General features: G+C 40.7%; 1 protein-coding gene across 1 annotated transcript; it reads right to left on the bottom strand.

The window, feature by feature from the left end:
• Window positions 1-1,056: 1,056 nt before the first annotated feature.
• LOC308686254 (extracellular calcium-sensing receptor) lies at window positions 1,057-4,894 on the bottom strand (the record flags this gene model as incomplete). The annotated part of the gene is made up of 6 exons (XM_081394628.1): window positions 1,057-2,387; window positions 2,536-2,659; window positions 3,064-3,291; window positions 3,389-4,141; window positions 4,218-4,506; window positions 4,686-4,894. 6 exons carry the CDS (start codon window positions 4,892-4,894, stop codon window positions 1,483-1,485), a joined length of 2,508 nt encoding a protein of 835 aa, XP_081250754.1. The 3' UTR covers window positions 1,057-1,482.
• Window positions 4,895-11,124: the final 6,230 nt, after the last annotated feature.

The following is an 11,124-nucleotide window of genomic DNA, read 5'->3' as shown; positions in this document are numbered from 1 at the left end:
AGTTAAACGATGGGAGATGTCGTTTTCACCATCCAGAGATGTATGGAATTCATGAATCAAGTTCACGAATGAGGTAATAAATTAGTTTTTGTATTACCTGTACATTTGATCACACTATTTGATGTCATCGTAATTTTTGTCCAAAAGGTCCTGAGAGGAACTATTTTGTGTACCTAGTGCAAAATAGATTTATTAAAGGAAATGGGAGTGAAATTGTAAAATTCCAATAAAAATACACACCTGTACCAAAATGTATGCAGCTGGCATTAACACAGGCAAAATGATAAAAAAATAAATAAAAAAAAAACACTGAAAAAGACAAAAATGTCCATAAGGTTGCACAAGGGTTAATTTGCGAGTCCACAAATAGCTTGGGTATGCAGAGCATTCACAGCCCCTGTTATAACCACGTGATTGTAATATTCTTATTCCAAAAATTGTAGTTCAAATGATGTGTTGCACTCTTAGTGCTTTCTCACGGCACACAATAGTTTTGTGTTAGGTTCAGAGTAAAACTTAAGTAGTTAATAGCTGAAATTATTTTCCGAATCTACTCCATGAAGGTGCACATATCTCATTCAAATGCACACATCACCCAAAAACATGACATGACGCAATCCGTGACAAAGCACACAAGAGCCAATGAGCATTTAATATCACTGATGTAAAACTTTTGTCATGATGCATCTTGAGGCAGTACATTTTGAATCTGTAAAAGCGCTGGATTGACTGTTAAAATCATTATTAAGGAGATGAAGATAGTTGAATTTGGTTCCATTCCTCACCTAACACAATCATATGTATTCTTAAGATTTGGATCATGGATTGGAAAATGTTTGACTTTTATGATGATTTTTATGCTGCGTTTGTGGTGTATTTTTTATTTTCCACAGCAAACAAAATAAAATTAACATGATGTAATGGTTACATGATTATTGAACTTATATTAATTTTACGATTTTATAGTGTAGTCATGTTCATAATTATATAATCTTTTGAAATGATCTGACATGAGATGTCATACAGAACAGAATTATTTTTTTTTTTTTTCAAATTAATTAAATGAACGAACTGCATTTAATAAATATGAATGAAAACAATCTCATTGATCATAAATACAATAGAATCAACTGATTAATTACATTAATTAAAAATTCAGAGATTAAATAAGGATGCATAATAAACTTATGTAAAGCTCATACATAAATTAAAAAACCTTTTAGATGCAGGTAATACATTAATGTTGTACGTTTTAGTGTCTTTGCAAACGTGGTTGAACAACATTTTACCTAAAATACACTCAAATACATATGACATTACATTGACTTGGCTTTTTGTGATTGAATAACTTATATAAATATGTGATGTAAAAGTTTCAGGGTTGATTGTTAATCTGTTTGTTTGTACATGCTTTAACATTATTTATGTTACAGAATTAACATCAAAATATGCAATATATGTCAGTTTATTTTTGAATACAATCTATATGGAAACTTTTCCCATCAGATGTTGCTTTGTATTTTGTTCAGGCTTACACAAAATTATATAACATTTAGGTGCAAATATGCAGAAAAGTAAACCAAAGCTTGAAGCTAAAATGGCAAATATCTCCACAGCTACAGTAAATTTCCCAGGAGGACTGACATAAGATGGGATAAATGTGACCCATACAGCACAGAATATAAGCATACTGAATGTGATGAATTTAGCTTCATTAAAGTTATCAGGCAGTTTGCGAGCCAGAAAAGCCAGAATGAAGCACAAGACAGCCAGCAGGCCAATATAACCTAGAACAGCCCAAAAACCTATATTAGAACCCAGACTGCACTCAAGAACGATCTTTTCATGGTAATATTTAAAATTTTTGTACGGAAATGGGGGTGATTTTGTTAGCCAAAGCACACAGATAAGAACTTGTATAAGTGTAAAGGCAAGAACACTGAGTCTTTGTTGAGGAGGCCCAAACCATTTCATGACATTATTTCCTGGAAGTGTAGCCTTGAAGGCCATTAACACTACTATTGTTTTCCCCAGAACACAGGATATACAGAGGACAAAAGTGATCCCAAATGCTGTGTGACGCAACATACAGGACCACTCAGTGGGCCGACCAATGAAAGTAAGTGAACAGAGGAAACAAAGAATCAATGAGAAGAGCAGCAGGAAGCTCAGCTCTGAGTTGTTGGCTTTTACTATGGGGGTGTCCTTCTTACTGTAAAAAAGAATTGCCATAAGCACAGTTAATCCTACTCCAAACAGTGAGAAAAATACTAGGACTATACCCATAACTTCACTGAATGACAGAAACTCTACAACCTTTAATACACATTTATTTTTCTGAGCATTAGACCAGTATTCCTCTGGACACTGCTTGCAGTTATTTGAATCTGAAAAGAAAGTAATGATACTTGTAGTTAAAAACAACATTTAAATTAACTCCTTTGCTAAGAAATTGCATCCAGAAACTTCAATCCAAGAGGGGAAACACAAAAAGGAATGGTTTACTTTATAATTGTGAAATGTGATAAAGATTACCTGTCTCATTACTGATTTCTCCTTCTGCACATGGAATACAGTCATAACAGCAAACAGGTCTTCCTTTCTGTGCAGCCTTCCTAGTGCCTGGAGGACAGCTCTCACTGCACACAGACCTTGGCTTCTACATAGAAAAATACATTACTCTTAGTAATTTATACTGAATGATGAACATTATAATTTCTATAATTTGCTATAATTACTCTACTGTTGCATATTTCAATCTTTAAATGGTGCAAAGAAATCGGAACAAAATCATTTGAAAGTGCTTTTACATAAAATAATCACCATTACCACCACAGTACTGTCCTTTTGTTTAATACTGGCTCTGCACTGCGCTCTGCTGTTGCTTTTGACCATATAGGAACCAAATTTTCTATTTTGTGAATAAAACAGGTGCAGATTGTTTATTTTTAAATTTATTCTTTTTACCTTTATGTCATTTGTATAGGACAGTACAAGTATTTTACCAATTTGTTCTTCCAGTTTCAAGAAACTCTTTAGGCCAAACATGTTATTGACCTTTACCTCTAGCTGTCCTCCAGCCCAGATTATGTTTTTAGTGTTAAGCACAAAGCGCTGATGAGGAGGAAGTGAGACATCATAGTATCCCACTGGTTTAAATTGGACTGATTCATTTGAGTCTTTCTGCCAGTTCACAACTTCATATTGCGCTACTGCGGCACCGGTGCTGTCAAACCACAAACGATCTCCCATCTTTACAGTGAAATTTACATTTTTCAGAGCCTCAACAACCTATTGAGAAAAAGGCATTTTAAGACATTTTCAAACAGAAATAGGGCTATCCTCTTACTTTTCATTACCCTGCCGCTTATGTTTTACTTATTTTTACCTGGTGTGGTTGTATTGGTTCTTTCTCACAACCTGCTTGTTCTTTGCACTTGAGTAGACTGTGAAGTGAATGAGCCACAGCATAAACTGCTTTGTAGACATTGCTTGAATATCTTTGTTCAGGCACATCTTCATTATAGTTTTTCAGCACAAGTAGATCCTGATATTTGTTACAACTTAATGCATATTTAGAAAAATTCCCCTCAGTCTGTGGGCATGGAAAAGTTGTTTCCCAGAATGCTTTTATAACATAATCTGCTAAACCTCCAATATCTATTTTTCTTACTCCAAACCCAAGTGACCCTCCCAGCACACGAAAACTGTTTGGAATGATCAGACTCTTTGCAGTTATCCATCCTTCAACTCCAATCATTTGGAGGTCTGTAATGTTCTGAATACTTAGCTGCTCAAGTAGATTATACATTTCAGAACTGGTAAGAAATGCAACAATCACTTTTGCAGTGCCTTTTTTTATTGTGTCTACCACTTTTTGTAGATTTTCTGGCTCTGTTCGATAGAATTTCACAGAGTACTCCACACAAATTTCCTCCTCCTGGGCTGTATTCAAAAATATTGACATTCCATTGTTTCCATAGTCATTGTCACTGTTCACAGCTCCCACCCAAGACCAGCCAAAATGTTTTACTATGTAAGCTAGTGCTCTGCTCTGGTGGTAATCACTAGCAATAGTCCTGAAGAAGGAAGGGTATTCTTTCCTATTACTGAGACATTCACATGAGGCTGAAGGACTTATCTGAGGAAAAAAGCAAACAGTTAAAAAGGCATTAGTATGGTGATGATGTCCAACTTCTGATGTTATTGCACCTTACCACTGGAATTTTAAAAGGTCCTGTGGTACTGGACAGAATCACAGTAGCAGAAGACTCTGTTTCTCCTATGATAGCATGTATAGGAGACTGTCCATTGCATCTGTTTTCTGTTGTAAATTCTAGACTATTCATCAATGCCATAGTTGCACTCATTGAAGACAGTCTTGAACCACAGGTATCATAAATTTGGTAGCCAATAGAAACATTTGGTAGCAAACTTTGACTTTGGTTAATCTCCTCAATGGCAAATATCATGGTCTGAGCCATTCGAAAATCTCTTAGACTCACACTGTAAAAACATTAAACCAGTTTGTTAAACACAGACCGAAACACTTTATTTTTGAATCTTTTTAAATTGAACTTGTAGTTCACACCTGAAATACATTAACATTCCACATGTTATATTATATTATTGATATTAGGTATTTGCTGTAAGGATTATATAAAATAGTTTCCAAAGTAGCAAACCTTGAGCATGATAGAAGCAGAGGTTTTTGTGTAAACTCAAATGAAGGTAATGACTCTATACCGTGGACTGAAAAAAGTGCTCCAATAGTTATGTCTCCATCCTTGGATAACAGCGGGTACTTTGGGTCTCCCATCATTCGGCAAAGAGGCTTTTCTGCCTTTGCATGACATTGAAAGATAAGCAAGAGCGTGTAAAGGAAGACAGACATCGCAAAGATTGAGCTCAATTGTGGTCCCATGCAACTGACTTGATAAAATGTTTGCACTTTTATAGGCATAATTAAAATGGATGATTGATTGTTAATTTAGCCAATGAACTCATAGGGCAGAACATGTGTCAGGTCAAGCAAGGGTGCAATAGAGCCATGCTAATATGATAGATTTCGATTTTTTCACAAGGTAGTAAATTCTAATATCCAAATATGAGTATGTATGTTGTAGGTGGGTTTTTCAATATCAAATGTTATTTTCTTTCAGTTTATTTTTTACAATATATTACTTGTATAAAGTGTTTGTAAAGGAAAGTGTACATTTGAGGTTTTTAAGGAAATGTTTTTATGACTTCTTACCATTCTTGTATGTTTTACAATTCTGCCATGCAAATGCAAAAGACTGTAACTTTGATTTTGGTCGGAAATTAGTTATTTATATTTTTGGCACATTCAAGACCTCCTTTATCATGTGGATGAGTATCTTGAATCAATTCCGTTGTTTCTTCGAGAAAATAATGAGTTGTCTTAACAGTAACTTCCAAAAGGCCATGAGAAACCAAGGCAGAACACAGTAACACAAGTTACTGCTCTTTGCATTTGTCTTGGAACGCTCAAATTAAGATCCCTTTCAGTCGGTTAACGTTCAACTTAGTCGATCGTATACTGACTGTATGGGATAACGCCTAGTGAGCTTTGGCAGGTGCTTAATCAATGCCCCGCCTACTCTGCGGGTATAAACACGGATGTGGATGCACCTACCAGTTGTCTTTCGCTTCGGAGCTGATCGGTTCATTCTGATGGTCTCTGATCGAGCGACTATACAACGAGTGTGCTGGTGTTCTTCTGGAAGACTCTCCTGGTGTCGGTGTTAACAGCAGTTGTAGCAGTGGTCGCGAGCTAAGGAAGCTCTCTTCAGCTGTTTCCACAGCATTTTCTTCTTAGTAAGAGTGTTTTGTTGACGCGGTTGAGGGCGGAAGTAGTGAGTGCTTCACTTTTGAGTGTTGCCGTGGTTGTTCCCCTGTGTGCTCCGGCACTGCGGTCGGTCTCTGTCGTCCCGTGCCTAGGCATTCAGCACACTGAAGCGGCTCTTGTGGATGATTCATGTCCTCATTGCGGGGATATGATCATCTCGGTGCTAAGATCGAGACTCGCTTCCGTTAAACGCGGAAGTGTAGTCCCCGTGCCTTTGCCCCATTCTAGAGCGCCCCCTGGGTTAACCTCCCAGGGGAAACCTGGAATGCCGCAGGGTACAGGTGATCTGAGAGTTACGGTGAGGGGTAATCCACCCGGCATGGCCCCGTGGATCCCTCCCGTTTTTCAGGTATCGCAGCCGGGGGAAGCTCAGCAGGAATGCTCCGGTCCCTCTGTGATGGACCGACCGGACATTTCTTTTGGGGTGACTCCGGACGATGGGATGTCCATCGCAGCATCAGAGGGGGAGCTTGATTTGACGGAGGAAGACTCGGTGCCGTTGCCCTCCTCCGGGAGGGTGGCGACGCCAATGTTGGATCCTGAGATGACGGCTATGCTCAAGAAGGCCGCTGAGGCGGTCGGGCTCGTGTGGAATACTCCACCGCATCCCGAAATGTCTAGGTTGGATGATTGGTTTCTTGGAGCGGGCTGGTCTGGTTCTCAGCCCGCCGCTCCGGTACCTTTCTTTCCTGAAGTGCATGAGGAGCTCACTAGGTCGTGGAAGGCACCTTTCTCTGCCAGAAACAGGCTTGGTAGCTCCTCCTCCCTCACTACCCTCGATGGAGGTGCGGATAAGGGTTCCGAGGCGATCCCCCCAGTGGAGCGGTCTGTTGCGATGCAACTGTGTCCAGCGACCGCTACCTCCTGGAAGGGAGACTCTCGTCTCCCCTTTAAGGCCTGTAAGTTCTCGTCTGCTTTGGCGGGAAGAGCTTACAAGGCCTGTGGGCAGGCCGCATCTTCGCTGCATGCCATGGCGTTGCTTTAGGTCCACCAGGCCCAGGCACTCATGGACATGCACGAGAGTAGTGCAGATCGTGAGCTCATGGGTGAGCTCTGCAATGCAACCGATTTGGCCCTCAAAGGTACAAAGGTTGCAGCTCACACGATCGGTCTGGCAATGTCCACCTTGGTGGTCCAGGAGCGCCATCTCTGGCTCAACCTGGATGATATGAGGGAAGTGGACAAGGTTCCCATTTCCCAGGTTGGGTTATTCGGCGATGCGGTGGAGAACTTCGCCCAACAGTTCTCCACTGTACAGAAGCAGATGGAGGCCATCCGGCACATTCTTCCCCGACGGCCTGCTGCTGCCACCACCCGGCCGCCAGGGGTAGATTTTGGGGATTTTGTTCTTGGAGATGGTACCAGTTCACTCCCTCCCCTCGGTGGTCGGTCTTTGTTTGTGTATGTCTGTTCCGCTACTGGCTCCCCGTAAAAGGACAGTGGTACCTACATTTTCAAAGAAAGAGCAAATTTCTTTATCCCTGAGCATTAGCAGAGGTGAGCTGTAGGTGTGCAACCCAGGAGCCTGACACCAACAGCCATGTCTGTATCACCAGCCCTCATTATGGCGATTCGGTATCGGTTGGGCATCTCACGCTGTTTTGAGATCTTCTGAAACGAGGGAAATGGGTAAGTACACTTACATGTACACATGATTCAATCTCGGGCCGCCTACGGGCCTTCCGAGTAGAGTCCCTGTTTACTGAAGTTGTGGTTGATGGTATCTGGAATTCTATTGATTCACCGGTGTAGCGCCGTGAGGTGTTCCTGGCTGTTTCAGCTTTTTTCTTTATGCTAGAGATCCAGCTTCATTAGTTAGCAGTAATGTGTTCGAGGACCCGCTCATGCCTTCTCACGCACTCTGCTGCTAACTAAGGAGGCAGACCTGGTCTTTGGGATATTCTACTACTGTACAGCTACTCTGCCCTACAAAGCAAAAAGGCAGTAACTACGCAGAGTGCAGAACTGAGAAAAATGACTTTAAAGTTATCCTGTCATCCAGCCTAAGTAGTTGTAGGTAGATTATTGGACATGTGGCTGTTTTGTTACGTTATATTAGCTTATTCTTTGTACATATCAATCCTCATATTTAATTTGATATTTTACCCCTATTTTGCAGTTACTGTATTCTTGCTTTGTAAATTTGCTTTGTAATACTTACCAAAAACGTGGCACCATACCAAGGAAAAAGGCAGTAACTACAGATTCTCCAAAAACTATTACCATTTTTCTCCAAAACGACACACATTTGACATAAGATGTTTTGTCACATAACAAAGGATGCCTTGAATGTCATGAAAACGATAATAACTCATTTTTGACCAAAAATGCAGTTACTGCCTTTTTGTTTTGTAGGGCAGTACTGTTCGGAAGCTCTTGCTTACTGCTCCGCGCTTTGCTCTATCGCTTTTACATTTTATCCATATTTGATTTCCTTTATTTTATTTCCTTTTATCACCTAATTTTAACTTCAGCAAATCAGCACAGTGCTCATACGACAAAGTTTGGATTACTACCAAAACTGAATTCTTTTACCCGACCAGCTTACATTCCGAGAAAGGAAAACACAACTGCCTCAAGGATAAGAGAAAATGCCTCTTCTGGAATCTACTTGCTGCACTAACTGCCACAGACTTTTACAAAGGATTGCAGTTCTTGAAACAAAGTTACTTATGGGACCACCAAACCAGACGGAGCACACAACAGAGCTTCGTCATGGACACCCTCAGCATACCGGTGAGTCCCATGAAACTAGTGCTCCTCGACAGGTAGAGAAAAAAGCCGATCGACTTACTAATCGATGGCACAAACAGGGAGCGAGACATAAAGGCACTCGAGACATCAGATTGTCACGTGCATCACATATTGCCGCAGTAGCATCCTCTACCCCAGATACAGCTCTGACAAGGATTGCAAACACTGGTCTTCTACCACCGCCTATACATCTTGAGAACAGATTTGAAGTACTAAGGAATGTAAATGAGGAATCCCCAAACGTGATGAATGTGATCGAACACAGACTGAATGGGCCAGTAGCTAACACTGATGCTAACTGCCGCTCAAGGTCGAGCAGACAGCGGCACTCAGCTCAGAGCGCACCTTTCTCTGCCAGAAACAGGCTTGGTAGCTCCTCCTCCCTCACTATCCTCGATGGAGGTGCGGATAAGGGTTACGAGGCGATCCCCCCAGTGGAGCGGTCTGTTGCGATGCAACTGTGTCCAGCGACCGCTACCTCCTGGAAGGAGACTTCACTTCAGCAGCAAAATGGACATGATAACACCACTCCGCCACAACAACCTCTGCTCACGGACACAATCTCAGCTGAGCCCTGCCCACAGAGCTCACCACAGACAGACATATCAGAACTGCTTGAAGATTCAGCACCCAAGGACGACTTCCTGGAAAACAGCCAGGGAAGCCAGGACAGCATATTACGGCCTCCGATAACACCAGAGCAACTGCCCCTTTCACCAGACACTTTTTCCCTCTGTCCAGCATCGCCACTTCTGTGCTTCTCACAGAAAATTGAAGAACTGGTGTATGATGGAACCAGACTATCCCACTCTTTTGCTGCAAGCCCCCAGATACCAACCAAAAAAAGACAGGCACCGCTACCACCAAAGCCTGCGGGCCCAGCTCGCCCTCCCCCTTCTGTGAGAGCTCTTCAGCCTCTGCCACAACGCCAGGGCCCACACCCTCCTCCATCTGCTCGAGGTGAACCAAAAACAACTGATACCAGCTCTCAGTGATATGTGTCGGGTCCCCGTTTTGATAACAGTAACAGCCCCTCCTAACTTTACTTTTATGAGTGTCTGCAGAGCTGTTAACCTGTTGACCGTTGCCAGAGCGCGGGCGCACTGAAGCGGTTTTATTTATATATAGTTCAAAGTTACTATCAGATTTAATGTTATACCTTGACAAACTATACATCATTAAAAAGATATAAGACTCAAGTTTCAGAATTTGACCACTATTGGAACCACTACTGAGAAACTTATAGCGACAGTTATTTCTTAATTTGTGTCAGGAGTTATGAAATGAAAAAATGAGTCGATACCTTTGATATGAATTATGCGCGTCAGCCGCTTTCATTCATAAAAAAACTCCCGTGCCGTCGTCATGACAGCGATACACAAAACAACGTCCTTCTAGGCTTTAGCTCAAAAATGTGCAGATTTGGAGAAATATTGATATATTCTCATAGGTTTACATCAGATTTCTATAGACAGGAATAATATTTATTGAATTTATACCCAAATGCGTCGATGTAATCATTATGAGCGTTTGCATACTCTGTTAATGTGTTTTCAATTCATACCAATAGCCTGAGGGCGCCCTCGCCGCCCTGTGCACAGTATTAGAACCTGAAGAAGTGCCATAATCATGTGACAATCCAGGAAGCCTCGAACACACACACAGCTAACAAGAGATCGCGCTGTAACTATGGCTGTAACATGCAGATACAGACATTTTGAAGACAATAAACATGTTTGCTATGATATTTGAGTTACCTATGTTTTTCAATCCATGCCAGGTATTTCCATAATAATAGATTATATTTATAATGTAATGCTAATCTATATAGAATCGTTGTGCAGAACACTATCCAATAGTATATTTTCTGTCTGATTTTTTATCTGAAGCCAAATTAGATCACAGAAAATTATTTAAAATACTCGATTTGCTTTATAAAGTAAGTTTATAAGCACAAACATGGTTTTAATCTCATAAATTGTCGTGTATTGATGGTGTGCTAAGCTAACATGCTAGCTAGCCCTAGGTGCCCTGCCACCTAGAAGTTATATTTTTATTATTTTTTGAATGCTTACTGAAATGTTTCTTTATTCAAGAAATGCATTAGATACAGTTTAGGGTGAATCGGTGAACTTTGAGAAAAGAAATTAGTGACTGAAACCATATGAATAGCCTGTGAATAGCCAGTCGTTAGTAACTATAATGCAGACAAAAGAAATGCATATTTACAGCCATAACCAGGCTGGAGAGGTGTGAATGTGTGCAGGGGGAGACTGAGACTGAATGGGGCTCGTTTGCACCACAAAACAATAAAGACAATATACTGGATAGATGGTTAGAAGATGACAATAAACATCAGAAGCATCTTAGCGTCAAATCAAAATAAAGTCACATGACATGGTCTTGAAAAACATTTCACTAAATACAGAGTTTTGGACTTATTATCTTAAGATTTTAAACATAAAATGTTTAGACGTGGCATTAGCTGTAGTGCATTTCTA

Source organism: Scardinius erythrophthalmus, assembly GCF_964197995.2.
Source record: "Scardinius erythrophthalmus genome assembly, contig: HAP1_SCAFFOLD_57, whole genome shotgun sequence".
Taxonomy (NCBI): domain Eukaryota; kingdom Metazoa; phylum Chordata; class Actinopteri; order Cypriniformes; family Leuciscidae; genus Scardinius; species Scardinius erythrophthalmus.
Note: the sequence above shows the minus strand (reverse complement) of the source record. Positions and strands in the feature narration are given on the sequence as shown.